General features: G+C 51.8%; 1 protein-coding gene across 1 annotated transcript in view; it reads right to left on the bottom strand.

Moving 5' to 3' along the window:
* The window catches only part of Sh3pxd2a (SH3 and PX domains 2A), a 203,038-nt gene extending 178,006 nt beyond the window's left edge, over nt 1-25,032 (bottom strand). Inside the window, 1 exon segment of the mRNA XM_038321072.2 lies at nt 24,534-25,032. Coding sequence (XP_038177000.1) covers nt 24,534-24,605 — 72 coding nt within the window. The 5' untranslated portion in view covers nt 24,606-25,032.
* Between the last annotated feature and the right edge of the window lie 2,283 nt (nt 25,033-27,315).

The raw sequence follows: 27,315 nt of genomic DNA on the forward strand, positions 1-27,315 counted from the left end.
GACCACAGCTAATCAGTTAGCCAAGGAGTCAGCACGGGGCTGAGCAGGAGGGTGATGTCACCTCCTCAGAGCCAAGAAAACTTCATCCAAGTCACCAGTTGTGGCACCAAGGCCCTGTGTCTGGGATAGCGACAGACTGGTCCCATTCTGACAGAGTTCCTGCTCTTCCCTAGACCCCCACTTCTTCCCCCAGCCAGAAAGGCTGGCTCCTTCCAATCTCCCTTCTCACCACTCCTCAGGGCCTTCCCTCCCTGACCACTCTGGTAAGATAATGTCATGGTCTCACACCAAGAGAATGCGTTTTGGCACTGGGAAGGCCCAGCTCCACCACCCCTGAGCTGTATAGGGCTGAGAAAATGACATAACCTCTGAGTCTTGGTCCTGTATTTATAAAACAAATCGCATGGAGCGCTGCGAGAATGAGCGGGTGACACACCCAAGGCATACAGCTCACAGCTGGACAGTGGGTGCACAGCACGCTCGGTGCATGCCCACTTCCGCCAGCCTTCTCCAGAATCCTCTCAGAATTTGTGGTACTTAGTTCTCCTGGACCCAGTAAATTATCTGTCCCTGGGAGGTGGTCTTCTCTTTACAGCTAAGACTGGGGTATAAGAAGGCAGTGCTGGAGAGATGGTTCAGCAGTTAAGAGCACAGGCTGCTCATGAGAGGACCCAGGTTTGATTCCCAGCACCTACATGGCAACTCACAGCCATCTATAACATTAGTTCCAGGGGTTCTTACGCCCTCTTCTGGCCCATTTGGGCACTGTATGCATGTTGTGCACAGACATACATGCCAGCCAAACACCCATGCACATAAAATAAAAACATATTTTCATAAAAGGAGGAAGAAGAGGCGGAGGTGAGGGAGGTGGTGCCGAGGGCAGGGCAGGATGGCTGACTGGATCTTGCACAGATTGCTAAAATAATCACAGGACCTAGGCCTGAATTCTTGCTCTGCCGCTTCTCATCTATCTGACTATGGGGACTATCCCCACGGGCACTAACAGTCATGGCTCATGGGAGGCTCCATAAAGGTGGAGGTGTCCGGGTTAGCTCAGAGATGAAGACCATGGCTGTCATCCCTATAAGGCTGGCATCACAGGGCATCACAGGGCACTGGCACATCCTCTGGGAGCGAGGAAGAGGGAAGTCCTTGTAACAAGATGCAATGCAATGGTCCTCCACTTGTGCATTCTGGGTAGCAGAGCTGATGCGTACCTAGCCAGGGCTGGCAGGAGGGAATGATCTTGCTAAGGAGAAGCAAGTGCCAGGCCCTCAACTGCCCTGCAGAACAAGCGCCTATTCTCTCTACCTGGGAGCTCTTCTCTAGGACTCAGGACAATGTTCTCACATTTCAGGTCTGGTGAGCGAGTTTACGGCTGCTCCTCAAACAGCTTCCCTCAGCCCATTAAAACAGGCCAGCCAGCAGCCCAGAACTCTGAAGCATCCCTTCCCTGGGGATGGCCCTCAGACAATCCAGCCTGAGTTTTTAGTAAAAGCAAAATGATTTTAGGTCTCTCTCCAATGAAAGGCAGGCCACCTCTACCTGCTGACTGTGTTGCTGAGGTGGGTGGAAGGGGCAGAGAGACCCCTCAGACAGTCCACTTCAAGGGCAGGGCCCTTCCACCCCACATGCTAGGGTTCTTCCAAAACCATCGGCTCCATCAAGGGTCCATCTTCCTCTCAGAGGCAGATACGGGGCTCTTCTGTATGTAAATCTGCCTTTGGGTGTTGGCAGAAAATGATCTCTTCTGTTCTGGCTTCCTGTCCCCTCCTCCTAAAGTCACCCCCAGCCTGAGTCACAAGCGGACCACTGCATGAGCAAGTTGAGATAATTTTGCAGGTGAGAAATAATGTCGCAGCTTCTGCAGTCACGTGTAGGATGCACGCACGCATGTGCACGCACGCACGCGCACCTCTTCTTTAATGGAGCCTCTGCCCTGGCTGTCCTAACAGCTTTTCCCTCTTTGAAGTCTCCATGGGTCTCTTGCCCACTGAGAAGGAAGTTCCATGCAGCCCGACTCTTATTTTCTTAACACGGTGGAAATATTTGGCCTTTGCCATAATATTTAGTTTTCCTGACACAATACATAGACAGCACTTTTTTCTCCATGTAGGTTTTCAAGGGATTGTTTATTGAAAGGCGATCAGTACAATACCACACACTGCCAGAGAAGGCCAGCCCTGCAGATGGGTGGGGGACAAACAGATGAGCCATCTCCAGTGTGTGCTCCTAACCCACTTACAGGACACACGCAGGCATCTGATCCCTTCTTAATGGGTGTGATTTATGACGTCTCTCTTAAATTAAAGGGGCTTTCTGAGTCACTCTCCTAAGACTCCCTACCCCAAAAAGCAATAAATGAGACTAAAACGAACATTTGTAAGAGAAGGGCAGGAGGTAATGCCTCTTTTTAAAAGAAAGATTTTGTTTATTTTTTTTTTAACGGTCTGGTTCTAGCCTTTGAAGATGATGGATAACATGTAGTCTGTGTCAACCACCCAGCAAGTATTTACTGAGCGTCTGCTAAGTGAAAAGCTCTGTGAAGCAAGGTGGGGGCGCGGGGGATAGATGGGGGCAAGGCGGGAGGAGGCTCTAATGCTGCCTGTCCACAGCTCACGGCGTAATTGGAGAACTCAGACAAACACATAACAAACACATAACACCAGCACCAACACCATATTTAAGCCTTGCTGAAACACAGCAAATTAAAACCGAGGACAGGAGCCAGAGAGGTGGCTCAGTAGTTAAGAACACTTGCCGCTCTTCCAGAGGACCTGAGCACGGTACCCAGCACCCATGTCCTTGGCTCACAACCACCTTTAACTCCAGCCCTAGGAGATACGATGCCGTCTCTGTCCTCACCTCAAAATACGCGGCACACATTCACACACACACACACACACACATATAATGTCAGTCCATCAAAGGGCTGGAGAGATGGCTCAGGGGATAAGGCTGCTTGCTGCTTTTGTTGCAGAGGACCCAGGTTCAGTTCCAGCACCCATGTGGGTGGCTCATAGCTATCTCTAATCCCAGTTCCAGAGGATCCGATACCTTCTTCTGGCCTCCTGGGCTACCAGGCATGCACACAGTACACAAACATATATGCAGGCAAAATACCCATACACATAAAAATAAGTCTTTTAAAAATAAAACATAAATACAGTTTTAAATTTATTTTAATTTAAATTTTTTTTATAATTTAAAATAATAAATAAAAGCAAGGACACAAAAACCAAGACTAATAATAGTCAATTTCAGTGATATCAGATGTCACAGGACAGTTAAGACTGAGAATCTGGTTCAGGGCAGAAGCTGCATTCATCAGTGGCATTCTTTTTCCCGTAATTAGTCCAGCAAGTAAACCCAGTTGATTTCCACCTGCAAGCAAGGTCACAATTCAAACTGGGTTAAATGCCAAACCAGGCTTCTGAGGCGGTGGTGCTCTCAGGGAGGGCTGGAGTCGCAGGCTTCCCACTGCAAAGTCAGGTGGAGCAGGACCTCTCAGGCCCTTTCCTGGGACAGTCAGAAGAAACAGCCAGAGAGGCTCCCAGCCATGGCAGTGAAGAAAGGGAGATAAGAAGGGCTTAGTTCAGATTAAGGGAGAAAACAAAGGAGGTTTAGTTTTGAAAAGCTGGCTGTGCTCTTCCGATAATGGAAGGTTTTGGGTTTCTGGTCCCATTAGTGAGACCTGGGTGGAACATTATAAAAAGGACTTTCATTGCAGGCAAGGGAGATGGGCTGGGAAGGAACGAGAGGAAGAGATTAGGGTTTACTATCGCATCCACAGAGGGTGGACTGGTTTGCCGGGAGGACCGCCAACAGTCTGCTGGGTCTTTGGGCGGTTACTAAGAAGGGTGAGCATACAGGGAGGAGGGAAGCTTTACACATACCTGGTGCAGCCATCCATAAGGGACCACAGCAATGCTACACTCAGTCATTTGGCAGCAATCTTACCCCTCGGTCTACATTCTGGAGAAATCTGTGGAGTTTGCACAGTGTGCAAGGATGCTTGCCACCATAATATTTGCATTAGAGAGCCTTGGAGGTAACCCAAGTGTCCATCAAGGGGAGAGCACGTGAAACGTGGTGCATATGGGTGCAGGCTGCTATGAAGCCGTCAAAAGCAACAAAGCAGATGCAAGAAACTGCAAAAAGATCTTACAGATATCTCATCGGCTAAAAAAGGAAGTGACCAAACAGAATCTATCCTACAATACCACCTACGGAAACCACACAGCCCGTTTTCTAGGGATACATGGGTTTAGATTAAACAAATTAGTGTAGACACTGAAGAGGAAGGAGGGAGGAGGAAGGGCCAAGTTAAAAGGAAAAATACAAAGGATGAGGGTTCTGTAATGACCATAATATGCAAAAAAATGTAAAACGAGATTAATTTATCTAGCTGCACCTGAAGTTGGGAAACCCAGCATGTGACCAACAAACACATCAGGCAGGGCCACGAGTCAGGCAGGGTCGGCAAATATTGACAAGTGTTCCGCTCAAGGGTTAGCAAAGCCCTTGTCCTAGAAGAACTTTGTGTCATTAGCCTGAGACTTAAGTGTAGGACCCTGTCCGTCCTCTCTTCATATGGTGCCTGGTGCCCAATACAAATGCCTCACACATGTGGAGGAAGCAAGCCCGTGTACTTCAGAGAACTCTGGAAGAGACATTCAAACGGTGTCTTAAAGGGACAGGGCAGGTAAAGCTCACACTCCAGAGAGTGGAAACAGCTTAGCACAAGTACAGGTGGGGGTGGGGGTCGGGGTGGGGAAAGGGTGGGAGGGGTGGGAGAGGCAGGTAATTGAAAGTGTTTGCCCTGATCTGCAGGCACGTCCTGAAGAAGTTAGGCTGCCACATCACCCGGAAAGAGGGGAGAAAGGTATGAAATGGGAGCAGAGAGTTTAGGGTGTAGGAGGCGGGGCAGAGTCTCCTGGCAACCGTGATCAGAACTTCAACACTAGGTTCTACTCCCAAGCCAGGCACTAAGCTGGCCCAGGGTCAGAGCAGACCAGCCCACTGAAACACTTCTTCCCAGCTCCCCACAGAGATCCGGGGACCACTTATGAACTGCGAGACAGACGAGATGACACGCTTCCATATGCTGAAGGGGGTCCTGCCAGGGCTCTGTTACTTGCAGCTGAATGCCTCCTAAAGGGTATGCCAGCTCTGTGCTGGCCCCGCTCCAGCTAGAGGGAAAACAAACAGCCCAACTTCACACTGGAGAAATCCAAAGCACTTGTGGGCTTCCCCGTCAGCTGCCCCAAGAGAGAAGTCCCATGTCCCATAACAGTGTCTCAAGGGAAGAGAAAACATGGGGATTTTGACCAGAACTTAGCAAAGGGGTCTGGAGAGCTGGGCAATATTAAAAACAAATAAAGATGCTTTTCTGTCTCTTTCCCCACACCCTACCGGAAAGAAGGTCCCTGGGGGGGACAGATCAGTGGAGGCTTTGTGCTGTTCTCCCCTCCCACCTCACCATCCTCCCATCCCCCACCAACTCTGACTGGGCTAGAGGAAGTACTGGGAATTAAATAGCTGCAAAGCAGGACCTGCACTTAGGGAAGGACGCAAGCTTTGGCGTGGCTTCGGTGGCTGAGGAAGGGGCAATGCTTCGCAGGGTAGGGAGCTCTTGCGCTGGTGTGCCCTGTGCTCTAACCACTATGATCTGTGTCCCAGGAAACGAATCAGGCACCCCCAGCAAGCCATCCAAAGAGGTGACACGGATGAAAGTATTTCCTAATGAAAGTCAGTCATAAAAGACCATGTGACAGATGGCTGTATTTATATGTGATGTCTAGAAGACACCAGTCCAAAGACAGAAAGTGTGTTAACAGTTGCCAAAGGCTGGTTACCAATGAGGGGCGGGGTGGGTATCATGACATATTCTGCAAATGATTATCACAGTGCAGTTATGTGACAATGAGACTTTTATAAATTACTGAGCTGTACAGATTTCATGGGCCAGTTGTGCATTAGGGGAATTATATCTCAAGCAAGCTGGTTTCAGACCTGGGCTAGGTTGGGGATGGCTAACACTGACATGGGCTAGCCTTCGCCATGGTTCACAACTCAGTGAGGACACAGGCACCTGCTGTCTACTGTGTTTGGCCATTGATTCATTTTCTCCTTCCTTCCCCCATCTCTCCCCGCTCACCCTCCCTTTCTCCCTCTTTCCCTCATGTTTTAGAGACAGGGTATATTAGTTGGCTTTCTATCGCTCTCATAAATACCACGACCAAAACCAACATGGGGAACAAAGGGCTTATTTCATCTTACAGCTTCCTGCCCATCACGAAGGGAGGGCTTTTGCACTTAAGGTAAGACTCTAAATGCAGAAACTGAGGCAGAGGCCATGGAGGACCACTGCTTACTGGCTTGCTCCCCATGGCTTCTTCAACTTGCTTTTATAGTTTTATTTGTTTGTTTGGTTTTTTTTTTGAGGCAGGGTTTCTCTGTGTTGCCCTGGCTGTACTGGAACTTGCTCTGTAGACCAAGGTGGTCTCTGCCTCCCAAGTGCTGGTATTAAAGGCGAGCAGCACCACCACCACCTCACTCCCCACACATCCCTTCCCCCGCGGCTAACTTGCTTTTTTTTAGACAACTTGGAACTACCTGCCCAGGATTAGAACCACCCATAGAGGGCTGGGCTCTTCCACATCAATCATTAATCAAAAAAATGCTCACACAGACTTGCCCACAGGCCTATCTGAGGGAGGAAGTACTTTTCCAATTGAGAGTCCCTCTTCCCGGGTTACCGCTGCTGTGTCAAGTTGACACACTAACAAGTACAACTCTCACATATTACAGGCAGCTAAAGCTGGCGGTGAACTCCTGATCCTGTTTGCTCTGCCACCCAGGTACTGTGCCATGTACCATGCCACCCACCACGGTGCCACTGATATATTTCTAAGCCACCTGCCAACTCCATCTATGGGCCCGTGGTTTGTTGTTGTTTTGTTGTCTCTGTGTAGCACTGGCTGTACTGGAACTCACTCTGTTGACCAGACTGGCCTCGAACTCAGAGATCTGCCTGCCTCTCCTCCTGAGTGCTGGGATTAAAGGTGTGCACCACCTTCGCCTGATGGGACCTGTGATTTTAGCCCCATTTTGTGGAGGAAGAAACTGAGATTCGGGGGGAGGGGGCTAAACGATTTGTCCTAAATCCCATGGCTGGTTACGGTCTCTCACCTCAGAAGCCCTGCTATTCACGACCAGGGCACTATGTCACCACGTCCCAATCTAAGCTGACTCAACACAAGACCCAACAGGTCTCGTCACATACTCTCATAGTACCCAGGGCAGTCTCTTATCACAGGTTGACTTTTTGAAAATGTGCACTGTTCAGACTGTCACGGGTTAGTCCCCTGCTTTCTAGGGCTAGCCTTGGCTCATGCTGAATGCATAGCGGGATGAAGGAGAACAGAAGTGACCTTTGAGAAGTCTTGGGGACAAGCATGGGCTGTCTGCTTCTTCCAAGGAGTTGTCAGGAGTCATCAGGCAGGCTGATCCGAGAAGGTCTCTCCAGGGTACCTAAGCCCAAACTAAAGGCCAGAATGCCCTGGCTGAGTCTCACCTGGGCCTCAAGTTTTTGTGGGCTTCTCTATCAAGAGCTCTCACAGGGAGAACAGCGAGGCCACCTCAGAGGCCCCACTACCGCCTGCCGAGAATTCACACTAACCAAATATCATCTTCCGGTCCCTCCAAGAATCCCTACTAATACAGGCTGTGCCTCTGTCCACCACACAGTGGGTGACAACGGCACAGCAGGAAGGAGGTGATATTTACTCTCAGGGTCTACTGCATAAAGTTCCTTACTAACCAGGGTTTCACAAGGTCCTCTCTTCGGGCCTCCCCTTGCTTGTCTTGCTTCCTCACAGCTCTCGGGTCATACTGTTCCCCTGATTCAGCTAGAAAACATGCTTCCAGGTCTGATATGTTGGGCAGAAGAGGGACCCTCTTCTGGGCAAGGGACCACACAGGAGTAAAGGCTGGTCCAGTCCCCCCTTCTACCTACTAATTGCGTTTCCTCGAATGACTGACATTAGCTTCCCGATCCTCTGCTTTCTGACCTGCACTGGGCAGTTAAGAGAGGTCTGTGTTACCTGCCTTGCACGAAGAGGAGCTGCAGAGAAGGGACTGTTGGACCCTTAGCCCTACTACAGGAAGTTCTGAAGGAGAAAAGATGACCATAGGAACATACCTGTGGACAGTGTGACCCAAGGGCTTCCATCACACATTTACACACAAGGACATAAACATGGATACACACCAATACGTACACACACGCATCACCCAGCACACGTACGTACCACTTTACACTCAAACTATGCATACACACACACACACACACACACACTCCTTTATTTTCTCAAAGACGCTTTGCCATCTTAAGAACACGTTTGACCTATCAGGTCAAACACTATCCCAGGAAGCTTTAACGTTCATGACATCTAACTTATTCCCTGTTTTGCAGAGAGGAATTTCACAACCAACACACCGTGTATCCCTCGTGTATGTCCCTTCACGGGCAAGGAGGCCTGCAGCCAGGACCGTCACTGCCTTTCTTCCACTGTTCCTCCCCGCCTGGCTATGGTGCACAGACTGGACTTCGACCATCTCTGTGGGCGTTTTGGTTGTTGTTGTTGGTGGTGGTGGTGGTTTCTTTCCTGGAGTGAGTCTGTAGACAATCCGAGTGCCTCATTTCAGAGGCCCCACGTCTACTGCTCCTGCCTGCCTAGGCTACACTCATCTCTGATGAGCCCCTGGAAATGCTGCATCGAATCTTGTCCACGTAGTGCGTTCTGACTCACACCAGAAGCTATCTCCCGTTACAGCAAAAGACCTGCATAAATCATGTTCTATCCCTCGGTGACAAGCTAGAAGGCCAGACTCCACACAAGACAGTCTGGCCTGAGGCTCAGAGGTTTTCAGTCCCAGCTCCACCGCTTGCCACCGTTTGCTGACTTAGTTGGGCTCAGATTCTAAGCCACAGACTCAAAGGCATGCTAACTCCCCTTCCCTATCACCTGCAAGTACACCCCACAGGGATGACAATCACCTTCCCAGGGCCATTCCCAGGTTCAGAGCAAGCTTCCCTGGTCCAGGTAGAGCCCTCCGCATGCCTCACAGCTGGCTACTGGCTATCACAAAGAGCCTGCAGCATGCTTTCACGCTGTCGGTGATTCTCAGAGCATCCCTGCAGGGAAGGCCCAGTCATCATTTATCTGAGGAAACAGAGAGGACAGGGTAAAACATTGACTGACAGCTAGAAAAAAAGGGCTGCATTCCCTCACTTGCAGGTCACCCTCCCAGCAGAACATGCCACAGGTTCCATCCAAGACGCCCTTGTCACATCCCTCAAGTGTTCTAAGAATATCCCCATCAGGCCCAGGGGGCCCCAACTTCCACCAGCTGCGTCTCCTCAGAGATGGCGGGACCACCCCTTCACACTTTCTTCCTCTTCTTATCTCATCTTCCCAAGAGTGTCATGCCAGGGTTCTGTCTGTCCCCTTCAGAAAAGGAAAGGGAAGCACAGAGTGACGAAGGAACTCCCCAAGACCACACAGCAGAAATGACTGAGCTGAACTATAAACTGGCAGTGTGGGTCCAAAGCCATAAACGCTTAGGCTCCATTTCTCTCTGGAACTCAGCGCCATTCTGTCCCCCCTGCCTAGCACAGAGCAGCACGCGCGGGCGTTAAAAATGGAACCACACTGCCTTCTCTTCTAGAGCAAAACCTGACAAAAGCTGGTGTGTGTGTGTGTGTGTGTGTGTGTGTGTGTGTGTGTGTGTAAACCTTGCACTATGACATAATATCCTGCGACAGAGATTTCACTAGCTTGTGTGTGTGTGTGTAAACCGTGCACGATGACATAATATCCTGCGACAGAGATTTCATTAGCATGTGTGTGTGTGTGTGTGTGTGTGTGTGTGTGTAAACTGTGCACTATGGCATAATATCCTGTGACAGAGATTTCATTAGCTGCTTTTTACAAAGGAAGCCGAGGTTCAGAATTACACTCTCTGCTCAGGTCAGTAAGTGGCAAAGACAAGAGCTGAACTGATAGTGGACTCTGGACCCTATGGGCACCGGCCTCGTCCTAGGGCAGAAAGCGGTGGTGCCAGTGAGTGGTGGTCTGGCCTGGAAGAGGACAGGCCAGTGCACAGCAGATAAGCAGGCTTTGTAGGCAAGGCTAACCTTTCCACACCCAGTGCTACTGAACCCAAAGGAGGCAAGGCTAGGCAAGAGCCTAAGGCTGTTGACAGATTGGCAGTAGCACTGGCGGGGCCGACAGCTGCTGTTTATTTTGGGGCCCAAGGACTAGTTAAGACCTGCTTAGTTCCAAAGATAAACTGAGCAGGGTAGGTGTCAGCTGCTCAGGAGAGCACTGCCCCAGCCACCTGCCAGCCTTCCTCCTTAGGCCTTGGTGTCAAAAGTGTCTCGCTAGACTCCCTAACTGGGCCTCCACCAACCTCACACAACAAAGCCACCCCCTGTAGTGTGGCGTCCCCATAACAAATGGTTTTTCCTGTCTTGGGAAGAGACGGGCTGGCCTCCAGTGGCTTTTGTCCTCTTCCCCTGGAGTTTGTGAGGCCCCTCTTTCCAGTAGAGATCTACACAGCAGCTGCCTTAGGCTGCAGCGTGGCACTGCTCACTGGTAAGAGTCTCCGGGAAGCTAGGGAGCAAGGGTCCCCCAGAGGGCTCTGGTGTCCCTGCTGGGCTTCAGTGCCCACTCATCAATCCGTCCCTGCCTCTGGTCCCTTGGCAGCACAGCAAGGACCATGCTGGTCTTTTCTCACAGGTCTATGGAAAGAACTCAATAGGAAAATGGCGGCACACCAAACGCCCGTCTTCAGCATTGTCATGTTTATTACTTGACAGTTATCACTGGAAGACAGTTTTCCTGGTCATCACAGTAGCATTTGGGTTCTCAGGTAAGTCCATGGTGGGGTTAACAGAGAGACATGGTTCTCGGGCGATAATTCTATCTGCTCTAACCCCTAACCCTAACCCTAACCCCTAACCCTAACCCTAACCCTAACCCTAACCCTAACCCTAACCCTACGGATGTTCTCTGGGTTCATCTTCCTATCACTGATAACTACACTGGGAGGGCTGTGTGTTTTGCATCCAAACAAGCAGCTTCCACAACTGTGGTAAAATAAGAGAGGTAAGAGGAAGGGGTTCCAGAGGGCGAAGCCTCCGTCCACAGGTTCACCACACTGATCCAGGGCCCATGGTGACCTGAGCCTCTGCAGGGTTAAGAGGAGTGTGAAAGTCGCCAGACTGCTGTGGTCACAGAGCTCAACAAAGCTCGCTGCTCCGGCCTTCATCATAGCACCTCATACACAGGAAGTTTAAGATCAACTCTCATCAGATAAATCTCCCCTAGGGAGTGCAACACTTCTGGGGCCCTATCCATATTACTGCTGAGGGAGACTGTGTCTGCCCAGGGGGTCTTTCTAGGGGGTCAGGATCAAACCCCAATCAGTGTTTGGTCAGACTGAGTCCTCAGCAAGTCATCAGAAAGCCTCCCCCCACGGCACAGCAGAGCCTGCCACCCTCAGGATGAGAGGGGCTGAGGCTCCATCTTGTTCTCTCAGACACTCCACTCTGAACACCCCATCCTCCTTCTCTTCCTTGGGGAGGGCAGCTACAGCTCTAACTCAGGGCTGTAGCACTTGCTGGTTCCTCACCCTCAACTACTCTCTCTCAAGTATCCACAAGACTTATTGCTGCAACTTTCAAGTCTTCAAAAATCACCTCTTATAGGGCTACCCCTACCCCCTCCCTAAGGTCACGCCCACAGAGGGCCATCCGTGGCCCCCTTGCTAAGGTCATCCCCCGAGGGCCATCCGTGGGCCCCTCCCTAAGGTCATCCCCCAGGGGCCATCCGTGGCCCCCTCCCTAAGGTCACGCCCACAGAGGACCATCCGTGGCCCCCTCCCTAAGGTCACGCCCACAGAGGGCCATCCATGGCCCCTCGCTAAGGTCATGCCCACAGAGGGCCATCCGTGGCCCCCTGCTAAGGTCACGCCCACAGAGGGCCACCCGTGGCCCCCTGCTAAGGTCACGCCCACAGAGGGCCATCCGTGGCCCCCTCCCTAAGGTCACGCCCATAGAGGGCCATCCGTGGCCCCCTCCCTAAGGTCACGCCCACAGAGGGCCATCCATGGCCCCTCCCTAAGGTCACGACCACAGAGGGCCATCCGTGGCCCCTCGCTAAGGCCACGCCCACAGAGGGCCACCCCACGGCATCCCCCCAACACCAGACTTACCTCCATTTCTCAGTCTGCTCTAGTTTTCTCTGCAGTATTTATTCCCACCTAACGTGTAACATATTTTTATCTACTTTGTTTGTATATTGTTTGCTTTCTCCCACCAAAATATCAACTGCACAAAGCAAGGATTCTTCTTGTTTTTTTAAAACGTGCATTGGTGTTTTGCCTGAATGCATTGTCTGTATGAGGGTGTCAGGTACCCTGGAACTGGAATTACAGACAGTTGTGAGCTGCCATGTGGGCACTGGGACTTGAACCTGGGTCCTCTGAAAGAACAGCCAGTGCTCTTAAGCCCAGAGCCATCTCCAGCCTTGGGGCAAGGCTTCTTACTCACCCTGTTGTGTTCACAGTGCCTGGAGTATAGCAAATATCCAAATTCTGACCAAGAGAATGAGTGACTATGAGTAAGTTAGCTGCTTGCTAAAAGCCAAACAACCTGAAGTCATTTTAAAAAAACTAAAACCTTCCAGAAAACATTTTAAAATGTGAGGTCAGGGAAGCTTCCAGAAGTAACAAAAATTGAACAAAATCATGAGGGATAACAATGATGGAAATAACAATAGCATACTTATCGGACATCTGATCACCACCCTGACCAGTGGTTCTCAACCTGTGGGTCACTACCCCATGGGAACAAATGACCTCTCATATTGGTTACATATCAGATGTCCTGCATGTCAGGTATTTACATTATGATTCATAACAGTAGCAAAATTACAGTTATGAAGCAGCAACAAAAATAATGTTACGGTTGGGGGTCACCACAACCTGAGGAACTGTAGTAAAGGGTTACGGCATCAGGAAGGTTGAAACCTGACATACAGTCACAACTTATGAAGTAGGTATGATGACTTTTATAATTTTTTTTTTTTTTTTTTTTTTTTTTTTTTTTTTTTTTTTTGGTTTTTCGAGACAGGGTTTCTCTGTGGCTTTGGAGCCTGTCCTGGAACCAGCTCTTGTAGACCAGGCTGGTCTCGAACTCACAGAGATCCGCCTGCCTCTGCCTCCCGAGTGCTGGGATTAAAGGCGTGCGCCACCACCGCCCGGCGACTTTTATAATTTTTGACAGAAACCGAGGCCCATGGAGCTGAAGAAAGGCAACCAAGTGAAACAGGCGAAAGTCCAGCCCCGCTGCTCACAGCTATTTCCCAGGCCGAGCCCGAGCCCACGTGGCAGAGGTTACCATCACCCCACCTGCTCTCATTCCCTTGCCTTCCCCTTCTCCCGCTGCCACCCCAGACTCTGGAGGTTACTTTAGATCCCACAGCCTAGATCTACCTGAGCAAGCAAAGTGCCTGCGGACTACCCAACGTTCCCTGATCCCAACCACAGCGCCATGATAGCTGTCATCTCTCAACAGAGAACAAAGAGGCCCTGGCAGTTGGACTCAAAAGTGGCTCTGGACAATAAATAGGACCTGAACTGTTTTTAAAGTTGATCTCAACTACCAGCTGCAACCACACTTGGTTAGTGGAGGGACTCAGAGGTGGTCAGAGGGGACAGGTGAGCTGCAGTGTCACCATGACCCCAGAAATTCTGTCTGGGACCCATATGATGAGTTACTCCGACTCCAGCATCCTAGGAAGCTACCAGATGGGGGATCTTCAAAGCCACGGGACACCCACTGCAGGACATTCCTTTCTCGTCACTCCTCTCTTTATGAGACCAGGACACCTCTGTTCTGGACCCACCAGGCCCACACAGTAGGGAGGAGATGCCCTTGGGAACATCCCAGGAACAGCCATAAGGACCAGAACAAAAAGAGCGCAGAGGGACAAGGAAGGCCACACACTGCTGTTTTTGACCATGCTGTAGATGCTTCCAGCCTAGTGGCGGGGACCTGGGAGGTGGGGGGGGGGGGGTGGGCGTTGACACATTCTCCATAGCAACCCACTGTCCAGGGCATTCCTCCAGCTCTGTGGGGCATGGCAGAAAAGTCCCTTCTCTACTACTGCAGAGATCTGGGTTTAAACCTTGATTGCTACCACTTAACTAGCAGGGACAGAAGCAAGATGCCCAATGTCTCAACAATGGCCAGGGTCTCCTAGCCCGGCGGCTGCACTTGGTAGGGGTTGGTTCCCCTGTACGTTTTCTCTTGACTGGGTGCCCCCAGTTCCCAGGCCTGGGAGCTACCACCCTCAGACACCACAGTGGGAACTGAAGCTGGTTTGCGCAGCTGCCAATGAGATGACTAACGTAAATAATTAATCCCGGCTTGGAAGCAAAGCTCAGACTCGGTTCTATAGTAGGCTTCAACTGTGTGTGAGAAGGACGGGTAGGCCAACCCCCTGAGGTCAAACTAGCAGAAACCTTGGGGCAGCCATCTCAGCATGCCCCAGCCTCATCAGCAAGGGCTGGTGTCCTCTCCATCAGGAGCCCCTGCCTGGGAGGTGGGACTCAGGAGAGCTTCCCTCTCTGTGCCTCACAGCCAGCCCGGTGCCAGGCAGTTAGGCCTCCTCCTCTGCTGTTACACAGAGAAATTCTCCCACACAGGCGAGTCCCTTAAAATAGCTTTTTGGGTTTCAGCCACCAGGAAACAGAATAAAGCTGGATCAGGATTGGGCCTACCCTGAAAGTTTACAGAGGAGCTACTTCAAAGGGCAGGGACAACCCCTATTCACACAGAACCCCTAGGTAGGCAAACTGTGAGGGAGGGCTCCCGACAAGGGGCGCAGCCCACAGAAGGACCAAATGTTGGGCAGCGTAAGTCCCAATGACCTCTGAGCCCTGGAGAGGGTCCAAGTGTGTGAAGCACAGTGACCTTGTGGGACCAGGCACTGGGGAAAGGGACGGACACTCCTGAATACATGCTCTACAAACTACGCAACAGCACTCTCTAAACTGCAGCCCTAAAGTCAATGGCATCAGGAAGGCAACTCTGAGGCCTGACCTGAGGCCACTGATTATAAATCAGAGGCCTGGGGGTGCCTAATGCAAAAGATGTGGTAGCTGTACAGGGAACGGTGGCACAACACAAGTCCAAATCTCCTCCGACTGAGGGAGTACATCAGTGGAGAGTGGACGGTGCTCTACTGGGCACCGGACAATGAGGACAAAGGTTCAAACCACTCCACAGCCCAGCCCCTCCGTTCCTTACCCCACCTAGGACGCAAGTTCACTGTCACCACCCCTTCCTCCCTGGAGCTGTGGTCAGATCTGATAAGAGTGATCAATTTCCTTCCAGGGCTGAAGGTCACCGGTGTTTTAGGGATCCCGGTGACGGATCAGATGCCCTCACTTGCCTAGTGCACACAGCCTGCAACGCACACAGAGGAAAGGCCGGGGCCTCATCCCATGTGTACCTCCGCCCAGGCTTGGGGAGGGTGGTTTCCTTACTGGACAAAGGGAAGTGACAGCAAAAGGCCAAAGAAAGCCCAGTGGAGGTGCAGAAAGCGCAGCTGTTTCCTCTTTGCTAACTCAGCCACCTGGGTGTCACTTCCTCCCTCAGGTAACAGCGGGAGGCGTGTAGAGAAGAAAGCAATCCCACAGGTTGTGGTCAGAAGACATCTTCACTGAGGATCCTAAGTGTCCCCAGGACAGTTCTGGTATGAATCTTCTCCGGAAGGAGCTGGTCGGTCAGGTGAGCCTTGCTGAGAAAGTTTCCGGGCATCCAGAAAAGCTTTTGGTCATCTTATTGCCTGTGCCAAATTATTAAGATACAGCTTGGAGAATCAGGGTGCCCCTCACACATTCTGAGTTCATCTCTCATACCTGCCGTTTCCCTCTGTGAGGCAGACCCAAAAGGCAGCAGCCATTTCTAGAGAGGCAAATGGACTTCTGAAAGGAGAAGCCATGAGGCAGGCAAAGTCTCACAGCTGGAGAGGGCCAGCCTCAGGGTGAATGTCCTCAGGGCCATCCAGCCTTTCTGGGGGTGAAATATTGTCATCTGGAGACTAGGCAATCTCCATGGGACGAGGTAGGCTTTGGAGCCCTGAGACCTAGCTCAGTGCTTCAGCTGGGGGAGTTAATGTTCTCTGCGGTGTCCAGGGATTCCTGTGGACTCCCTGAGCTTGCACATCGTCCCTCACCCCTCATCCAGGTAGTTTGGCCGCTAGCAGCAGCTTTCCACTGTGAGACTGTTTGGAGACTGCTCCTTAGTAGATACAAGTATTAGAACCACCACCAAGGTTCAGGAAACAAGAAAGACAGGGCAGAAAGAATGTCACCGAAGGATGAGGTGTGCTGTGAACCGCAGTTGGAGTGACCTGAACGAGATCAAACCAGTGAGCATTCCAACACGGCCCCGGGAGGGGGCTCCTGAAAGCCTACCCCCAGCTGAGATGCTATTGACTATCAACACCTGCTGGGGAAGCAGAGTCAGTTTTCACAGGTATGGCCCTTGGTAGGTTGGCCAAACGCCAATGGGCGGTACCACATCCATGAACTAGTGAGCAGCACTAATTAGTCTCAATGTGTTATGGAGGAAACAACGGGGGACATGAAAAAGGGGCACATGGACAGGGAGTGGGGGAGGATGGAGGAGGGAAGGGGATTGATCCCAGTACACTGTCCACATGTATGAAGCTGCCAAAGAAGCCATTTGAAATGTCTTTAAAAGAAAAGCAAGTCTTTCTGACCATTAGCTGTTATTTCTATTAGGACGATCCCCTCAAGGGGTCAGGCTGCTGGAATACATAGGTTTACGGTGGGGGATCAAACAAATGACGAGGTCATATAAAGCGCCGTCTATGAAACGTTGCGTTCCCAAGGGTGGAAGACAGTTCAGACCCACACTGGGACTCCAGAGACAATCCATCTGGGTTCCCACTGAGTTCTTTAGAATCGGGGGCCCCAGACACCAGAAGGCAGGCCCTGCCTTCTTCGTGCCACGGACAATGTGAGGGGAGATTGTTACTCTGAAATGCTGCTGCCTCTGACCTGTCACCCCGACTGTTGAGACCTGACGGCCTCAGCCTCACTCCTGCATGCCCCCCCATTTCTCCAAGAGCATGGGTGCAATAAACTTTTATGGGGGTCTGATCACTAGGAGTAAAGGCTATAAACATGAGGGGCTGGGGTCCAGCGAACTCAAAATCTCCAAAGAAGACCTAGAAAAGGGATTTAGTGCTGACCATGTCAGCAGGAGCAACCCTACAGCCAGCTGGCCTTCTCTTCCCCTCCCTCCCTTCATGTGTGCTCGTACATACATGTTCATGCACTTGAATGTGGAAGGCAGAGGTCAGCCTCCAGTGTTGTTTCTTAGATACCATTAACTTTTTAAATCATTACATTTAATGTGTGTGTACACATCTCTCTCTCTCTCTCTCTCTCTCTCTCTCTCTCTCTCTCTCTCTCTCTCTCTCTCTCTCTGTGTGTGTGTGTGTGTGTGTGTGTGTGTGTGTGTGTGTGCGCGCGCGCACCAACACTCAGGTATCATAAATAAGTCAGAGACAACTTGCAGGAAATCAGTTTTTCCTTCCACCAATGTGGGTCCCAGAGATCAAAATTAGGCTATCAAAGTTGGCAACAGGCATCTTGATGGGCTGAGCCCGCCCACCTACGACAGTTTATCATTGTCCTCAGAATAATCCCAAGATGGCTAGACTAGTTGACTAGCAAACCCCAAGGACCCTGTGTCTCCACCTCCCCAGCGCTTGGTGCATCCTACTATTTGTCTTAAACATGTTGGTTCTGGGGGTTGAACTCAGGTCTTGGTGCTTACACTTTCCTGACTATCTCCCTGACCCCCTGCAACCAGTCCTGAGCCCCCACCCCCACCCCAATGACCATCTGCTTATTCTGTCCCCATCCCTTGGGAGAGGTGTCTGCCCGTTGAGCTCTGAATCCCCTTGGGTGCCATCTAAGGCCCCTGGCACTTGGCCCCAACCTTCGTCACAAGCTCCTCTCTCCTCACCCACACGCATCTGAGGCTCTGTGCAAATCTCCCCTGCATCTTCCACCCGCAACGCATCACTTTCCCCGCTCCCTGGAGTGTCTTCCGGCAGTTCCATCTCGGTCCCTGTCTTTCCCAACCAATCCTCATCACTCCTGAGTTCTACCTCCTCCATTCACCTGGCTCCCTTGGAAACTCCACCTACACTGTCTCATTATTAGCAGATGTGGAAACTGAGGCACAGGGACACTAGTAACCTGTTCCATATGGTGTGGCCGTAAGTGGCGGTAGGCCTGGGTGTCCCAGCACTTGAGTGCCTCTTCTCCCTCGGGACAGTCTGCCTGGATTTGCTTGTCATTTCTTCCTGACTCAGCTCTGACGGGGAATCAAGTGGCAACTGACCAACTCGTTAGGGGGCAAGATGAGAATCATGGTTATGATACAGAATAGTCTGAGTAAAAGTCCTAAGAGGATATAACTTTCATTTCCACATCTATAAAATAGGAACAAAACCATCCCCTGCCCCACACTGGTGTTGTAAGGCCCGGACAAGATGTCCTCAGGTCAGCTCCGACCCTGCTTACTGTGCTTCCCAAGGTCCTGGCTGGACTCTGGTCAGCCCTGTGTATATAGCAGGGCTTAGTCCCTGATGCTACTATGGCAACTTGCCTGAGGTTATCTGAGGCCTCTCAGTGGCCTATCCACTAGCTCAGGTCCCTGACCCTCTCTCCATTCATCTGCCTGCCTACAGCTCCAGTCCCTGCAGACAACAGCAGCCGGACCAGGCAGGAGGCAGCTTGCACTCTGGGGATCAGCCTGTCCAAACACTGACCTCTCCGTTGGAAGCTTCCATTATTTTTGGCAATTGTCAGGGCAGAGAACATCATTGGCCCTCACTCAGAACCTACTTCCAAAGCCAGAATCCCCACCTCATTTCCCACACACACCCCTTGTCCTTCCTGTCCCCGAGGCTTCTGCCCCGAGCCATTATCCCTTTCCTGGATTCTCAGCAGTCGAGATGAGTAAGTGTGACTACCGTATGTATAACTCTATTCTTTGCTTTATTTTCTTTAATTAGGAGGCAAAAGAGAACAGTGTTGCCTATTAGACTTTTCTGGCCAAGAAACTGGTCAGTGACTCAGGCCGAGGAAATTAGAAGGCAATTTCCAGGGATGGCTAGGCAAATCCTAAGTCAGAAGTTCCCCCAGCACTCCGCTAATTCGCAGCCCCCACAGCCCATTAACTCAGCTGGCCCCAGAATAGCTCTTTGGAAAAAGCAATAGCTGGTGCTCGTATTTCTGAAGCTGGACCCAGGCTCACTTGACATCAAATAGGTTTATTTTTCCCTTCCCTGCCCTTCCCCTCTGCCTGCCACCACACACAGTGACTCCAATCCTGGTTTGCCCCCCTCAAAAATCTCTCATGCTTAGCTCTGGACGAAGTCATGAGAAACTGGCTCTGCTCCCTTCTCCTAACGGTCTTGAAGGATGTGGTTGGTTGTTCCATGAACAGGGAGTCTCATCAGCCCTGTGATTCACCCCTAGGTCACTTCCCTCTACAGAGAAGAAATGGTTCCCATTTATACACGTGTGTGTGTGTGTGTGTGCGTGCGTGTGTGTGTGTGTAAGACACTCACACTCCCAGAATCAGGAAGATGGGGAATGGGCAGCGCTGACCTCTGGGGCTCATCTGGCTAGGATCCGTCTTGCCCTGTCTTTACCTGGAGCAACCTCTTCTCTCCCAACCCACATTCTTTCCCTCTCCACTTATTAGGACTCTGTCGCTAGGCCCCAGTGCTCAGCCAGGATCCCCTCCAGGTCTGAACAGCTGCTCCCTGTTTACTGGTGTCGTGTATGCTGGGTGCTTTCCATGGGGCAAGCAGCCCAATGGAGTCTGAACAGCTGGGCCTTCCTTTCGGTCCAGTCTTGCCTTTTCCCTCAGCGTCATCCATGGGTCCTAGACGCCCTTGAGTGCTTTGGTGATGAGAAGCTCCTGTGAGGTTACAGGTGAGGACACTGAGCCCAGAGTCACTGGTCGGACAGTTAGGAAGTGCCAGAGGCCGTATCTGAACCCCAATCTGTCCTGTATCGCGTCTTTCATAAATGCATGGCCCTAAAAAAGGGCTCTTGCACTTCTCGCTCCTGTGGGGCTGAAGCCTTAATCTCAGAGCTTAGAGAATAAAAATGAAGAGCAGAGAAATGAATGAGTTTGGTGTCTGTTCCTAAAAACACAACTCCTGGACCAAAACCAAAACCTATGATGATCTAAATGCAGGGAGAATGTATTGTTTTCATAGGCCCACCTTTCATCCAGCTTTCCAGGAGTCACTGGAGACAGACACTGTCCTCCCAGGAAGCTCTCCCTCCGCGACCAGTCAAACCCAGTTGCATGATGGCCAAGCTTCCTAGAAAGGCGACCCTCTAATGCCACCCGGTGTCACTCTCTCACTGCCATCTAAGTCTGAGCCTGGACTCACTAACAGCACTCTGACTAGAAAAGCCCTGTCTCAGGGTTTCTGCTTGGGAGTAACTAACCTAGATCTGACTGGAGCTAAGTGGGAATTCTAAGCAGCTAGCTAATTTCACCACACTTTGGTCGATCCATCTTTAATAAGGATCAAAGACACACACACACACACACACACACACACACACAAATGGTAAATGAACCATCAGGCTCCTAGGGGAGCAGGCCTGCTAGCGCTGGGCACCATGGAAGGTAGCTGCTGACACCGGCTGTATTTGCATTCCCTGGAGTCCTGTGGAGGATCAGGGCGTTCACGACTGGTATTTGTCTGAAATAAACACTCAGGAAAGGAAACAACTGTGAAAGCAGGACACCTCCCAAATCTAAACAGACATAATGCCTCCTTTGCTTTAGATAAACAAGCCTCTCTCCACCACCATATGGCTCTAAACACACCTATACACACCTGTCAGTGCAAAGAGATCCGTGCTTCTGAACTCGCATCCCTGTCAGAAGACCCTCTGGGGGAGGCGGCTGTGCCTTGCATCTGGCATCTGCAGGGCCATCTTAAAGACAGGGTCTGAGGCCAAAGCCAGTTTACTTAAGGTCTCCTGAGGAAGAGCTCGTGAAGGGTAGGACAGGAGCCCCGCTCCCAGACAGGAAGGCTGACATCAGCAGAAGCTTCTCACCCTTCCCAACCCCACCCCAGGCAAGGGCTGGCAGAGAGGAAGGAAGCCACGGCTGGCTGCACCATGCACAGGAGATGGGGGCTACTTGTCTGTCTTTCATAAACAGACGCCCCCACCTCTGCAGCTCCCCCTCCTTGTGGAGATGTGCACACCCTCTGCTGGGTGTCCTGAAGGAACCTTTGCATTTGTTCCCAATGTCCTGGAGCCAGAGCCGCTCCTCCTGCATGGGCCCCAAGCCTCCCTCATCCGCAAGCTCTGGCTAACTAGTTCCCCCATAAAACCTCGGCTCTGCCATTCACCAAAGCCCAGGCTGAGCACTCACTCTGGGTGGTGGGAGGTTGGAAGAGGACATGCTTCTCCAGTGTAGAATTTACCAGGACATACGAGACTTGAGCGCAGTTTATCCTGCCAGCTAACCACACCAGAGCAGCCTTACCCAGAACATCAGCCCTTCCAGTGTGGGGTATCTACCATACAGGGGTCAAAAAGGGACGTGATCGCCCCAGTGCCCTACTGAATGCCTTCTATTACTGGGCATCCTTGCGTCAGGCATCAGTGCCCCAAATGTGTAGTGATGTCTCTGTCTTCTTTGTCAACCTCAACCAGACTCTGGGTATCTTCAGGGAACAGTTCACACCACCAGCTTGGGGCCAGTGAGCCGCAGTACTGTGACTGGCGACCTTGTAAGTGACCCACCTGACTCCCCGGTCCCTCATCTGTAAGGAAAGGGTTGCCGGATGAGCTGTCTGCCCCAGCCAGCCCCACAATGCCCCATCATCCAACACACTCCTCTCATTGTTTTCTAGAACTCTGTGTAATCCCATCTGCAGGTGACATCACTCTCCGCCCCAAGAATCATATCATCCGTTCTTCCACGGAAGTGGAGATGACCCCGGAAACACTCTGTCTGTAGAAAGGGAGGGAATGGCCATTTCAAGGGAAGTGGACAGGACTTCTTTTGTATTTTCCACACAGTACGCTTTATTATCAATCTTAAAGCGCCGAGGCCCCTTCCTCTCAGTCAGACCATTAATAGCTATTTTTCAAACTTTCTTAGGCAGACTCTCAGCAACAGTTAGTTGCTCTCTGACAAGGGCTTACTAACCAGAACTGAGCTAAGTACTTCACAAGGATGATGTCATTTAATCTCCCGATGAAGTAATACTATTATTATCCTCACTTTTAAAGTGAGGAAATTAGGGCTGGAGAGATGGCGTGGCAGTTACAAGCACTGGCAGGTCTTCCAGGGGACCCGGATTCAACTTCCATCACCCACATGGCAGCTCACAACTGTCTGAACTCCAGATCCAGGGATCCTGGCTTTCTGCGGGTACTTCATGCAAGTGTTGTGCCAACATGCGCACAAGCAAAACACTCATATATATAAAATAACTTTAAAAAAATTTCAAAGCAGAGAAACTAAGGTTCGTGGAGTTTTAAAGAATGTGCAAATGCTGCACAGCTAGCTAGTGAGTAAGCCAGCCCTCTAGAGAGACCAAACAGTAGCCTGGACTGCCTTTCAATACCGCCAATAGCGGTCTCGGTCCTGTTAGCTGCTGGGTTGTCAGTGTGCCTTACGTTGTGATCTCAGGCAGAGTCGCTCAGAGCTAAAATCTGGTTGTTTAGTGTAAAACCCAGAGCTGGGAAAACACCTGCTGGGGTCTCAGGGCAGAGACTGCTGTTGCCAAGAGCAGCGAGGACCTCAACTGAGAGCTGGAAAAAAGAACCCTTAAAACAGCATACAGTGCCCCCCAAAATGAGGTTAACCCTGGAGCAAGGTGACCACCTGGTGACCCAAGAAAACCCAAAAAGTTTTCTTTTTCTGTAGGACTGGGGATAGAGGTGCCTCAAACTTGCAAGACAAGGGCTCTCATACTGAGCGACCTCCTCGGCCCTTAAAGGAGCTTTTGGTTTGGTTTGGTTTTTGTAATGGCAATAGAAGCTTTCAATACCAGATGACAAGATTGGAAAGGATCCCTGTGTGTCAGGAATGCTCCTCCCGCACACCCCCAGGTCCACCTCCCTGCCTCATCACTTTTACCTTCTCCCCAACCTGAGTCCAGCCCCACTGAGTCAATTGCAGAGAACCCTGTCTTCAGGTCTGCTGTGATCCAGGCAGAAAGAGTAGCCACGGGCTAGTAATACACCACAAACCCAGCCTCCTTCCAAGAAGGAAATATAAGGCGCTTCAGAGGCCAACGTGCAATCTAGGGCAGCAACCGACAGCCTGTTTTAATTGTTAAAATGAATGCTTTGAATGTTCTAAATGCTCCTTTAAATGCCTAATTTGCAAATAGGAGGCTATCCTACTGTCCCCACGTCTTCTGTGCCCTGGGTACTGTACTGTGAGTCTCTTCTATCTCAAGTGCAGGAGCAGAACTCAGCAAGCCATCCTCAGGCAGCAAGGACACAGTATTTACTTCCAAAGGTGTGAAGGATTGGAAGACAGGACCGGGGGAGATGAAAGGGGACTGACACACACCCTGAAACCCAGCCGGTCAACCGTAGCCTCTTCTCATTAAGTTTGGGGGAGGGGGGGGAGGGGCGGCGGGGCAGTCAACCGTGCCTAGAAGACCACAGACCACATTTGCCTACTCGTGTCTGGAGACAGAGCATCACTTACGAGGAAATGACCCCGACGAAGGGTCACGTCCAGAGGAGGGATAAAAGGAAAAGCCACAGTTCTCCTAACACCGCGGGATACAATGGTTTTAAGAAGGAAATCAAAGCTCGAAGCGAAGAGTGGAGGGGGCAGGGGGCAAAGCGCTTCCTCTGTCCCCAGACCCCAGCCGGTGCACGCAGAACAGCAAACGTGGAAGGCAGAAAGCGAAGCATGGGTCTCCGGTCAAAGCAAGTAAAAGCATCCCGGGCCGAGTGAGCGTGAGCGTCCCGCGCCCCTAGGGAGCGCGGCGAAAATGCTCTTTCCCAAAGGAACTGCTCCGCAAGAGGCTGACGAAAGCTTCCCCCTGCCATCCACCCAAGCTACGGGCGGACACATGACTTCACCGTTGTAACAGACAAGGGCAGCCACTTGCCAATTGCAATGCCAAAAAAAGAAACCCGGGACACAGGAGTGGAGCAAGGACAGAAAAGGTTTCCCTAGAGATCGCAGCCCTGCGAACAGACACTGGAGCCAAGGGCAGCCCCTGGGGTCACAACTCTCTGGGACTTAATAGTAAGAAGAGGCGAGGGGCCACCCCAGCCACCCCCAGCCCTGGCTAGCCCACACCGGAGTTGGTGGGAGCAGTACTCACATAGTGCTTGGAGGGGCTCCTCCGCTTCTCCACGTCCACCACGGTGGCATCTTGCACGCAGTAGGCGAGCATCTTCCCCACAAAGCGAGTGGCGCCCCCCGGCGGCGTCACCTTCTCATCCCGGCCGGGTTCCAGCTTCTTCTCTGGTTGCCGGGGTCCCCGCGGCTCCGCGCCACCCCTGGCCCACGCGCCGTTCGCCGCCCCGGCTCCCGGCGCCCACAGCTGCGGCTCCCGGGCATGCGACTGTCCTGGAGGGCACGAGGCCTCCGTGCGCCCCAGGCGGCTCCCGTGGGCCTGCCGCGCGCCCCTTCTCTCCCGCGCCGCCGCGCTCGCTGCTCCGCTCGCCTGCTCGATCTCTCTGCCGCCCGGTGGGGCCGGCGGGAACTGGCGGCGCAGAGGAGGGCTGGGGGTGTGCCCCGCCGGCGAGGGCACGGGGCGGGGGCCGGGCCTGCTGTCAGCGCGCCGGGGAGGGGCCGGTGGCGCCCCTGGGCCGCGCTCGGGCTCCTGGGGGCTCGGCGCTGGCGGAGGCTGTGGGCGCAGAAGGCGGAGGCGGGGCGGGCAGGGAAGGGGAGGGAGGGGAAGGGAGGGGAGAGCGGCAAGGGGAAGCGCGGGGAGGGGCTCCCGGCCGGGGGAGGGGCTCGGGCGGATGGCGAGGGGCTGCAGCCCTGCGAGGCCTGGAAGGGCTACTCTGCTCAGCACCCAAACTCAAGGTAGCTTTGGAGGGAGGAGCCTCGGGGCGAGTAAGCCCAGTGTGCCCCCCATCCTGGCTTTCCGTCTCCTAGAGGATCTGTGGTCACCTTTCTGTCCCTTGTACTACTGCCATCTCTCCAGATCTCTTTAAGGAAAAGTGTGTATTACTAGCCTGTTACAGCCTACAGTTCCAAGAGGAGACCGGGAGGTAGAAGAAACCGGCATTAAATCTTTCAAGCCAGCTTTCTTTTGATGAACCACCTGCCCCCCTGCAGGTCACCACGGGTGAATTCTCCCCGGAAATGGAATCTATTGATCTGCTGCTGCCTCCATCATCGATCAGGGCCTGTGTAACTAACCTGCGACATCATTTCCCAATGACAAGGTTACAAACACCACTTTAGCCTTAAGCCCGGGCTCTCCTGGGACTCTCTCAGGGCTGGCAACCGGGAAGGGCGCACACAATGGTGGGAAAAATCCACTGTGTCGGGGGCCAGATCTTCATTAGCTCCAGGCTCTGGCTTCCTCACTATCCCTCGCTCTGTACCAGAAAGCCGCTTTCCAAGTCGCTTGCCCATCTCTGGTCTTTGAGCACAATTTTACTTAATTCAACATAACCCTCCCAACATCGGTTTCATCATTTTTTTTCCATTCTGCTTTGAAATATTTAAAGGAGTAGGTGTTTTCATAACGAGTCCAATTGTTTCACAATACAGTGATGTTTTGTGTTTGGAGACCAATGGGAAGCATCCGAAATGAGGACGAAGGATTTTTGTGACTTTTTTTCAATTTGCTTTGTCAGAAGCCCTGGGCCATCCTGAGACTTTCTTCTGCATTTGCTTGGCACAAAATATCCATCATAATCTAGAACCATAAAGAAACCAAACCAGTGCACATGAAAGACCTGACGACTGATTCAGGATGGAGCCAGGAAGGTGATTCTTTGGTAAGAACACTTGTTGCATTTATGGGGGACGTTGGTTCCATTCCCGGCATCCACTCAATGGCTCACAACCATCTATAACTCTGGTTCCAGGGGATCAAACACCCTCTTCTGACCTCCTCAGGCACCCAACGTGGTACACATACATACATGCAGGCAAAACACTTACACATATAAAAACTTTTTAAAAAATTAAAATTGTAAAAGAGTGCTGGCTGAGCAGGACTACCAGAGCTCAGAGCCGCAGTGCTAAGCCAGGGCGGGCATGAGCCTGAGAGCCTGGCACACGCTCTAGGGTCAGGACAGAGAAAGGATTGCAGGGCCTTGCTGGCCAGCCAGCCTAGCCACGGAAACAGTAAGCTCCAGGTTCGGTGAGAGGATAAGGAGGAGCGTGGGTATCAGCCATCTTCCTCTGGCCTATGAGTGTTTGTACACACAGGCACACCCATGCAAGGGTACACAGACTATGCATACACTCACAGAACACGTGGCTGCAGGAGGCACAGACACCAGGCACAGACTTCTCTGTCTCAGCGACATTGGTGGGAAGGCTAGAAGAAGGCGCTCCCTCAACAGGGAGAATGGTTAGTGGGGAATGTCAGAGCTTAGTCTGTCTTCTTGAACAACTTCACCCAGGATACATGCTCAGCCCTGAGCTGCGGAAGGTGGGAGGATGCCGGCCCCTCCCCAAGTCCTCTTCCAACAGCCAACCCTTCAGGAGAAGCTGCTCCACAGAAGCACTCAGCCCTCCTCTGTGGCTGCCAAGCTTCTAGGTGTGCTAATTAATCCTGATAAGCCCCTGGTGAGGGAAGGGGAAATGGGGGAGCAGGCTCAGTTTGCTGTGAGCCCCCTTGAGAATCGAGTGGTCAGTTCACCAAAACAGCACCAGTTTGCTCCCACCCAGACTGCTGCTCCTGGGCCCCAACTGCATTGAACAGAACACCAACCACAAGAAGCCCTGGGAGAGATGGCTCAATGCGGCCACTGTCATAGCAGCTTGGTGCTCACCTGCCTGTTGGCAGCCTTTGCCTGCCTAAGAAACTCCAGACAACCTGACATCTCTCAAACTGGGGTATAAGAACAATGTAGGCATATGCTAGGTTTCTCTTTTTGTTTCTGAATTATCTCAAGTAGAAAAAAAACTGAACG

The sequence above is a fragment of the Arvicola amphibius genome, chromosome 1, assembly GCF_903992535.2.
Source record: "Arvicola amphibius chromosome 1, mArvAmp1.2, whole genome shotgun sequence".
NCBI lineage: Eukaryota > Metazoa > Chordata > Mammalia > Rodentia > Cricetidae > Arvicola > Arvicola amphibius.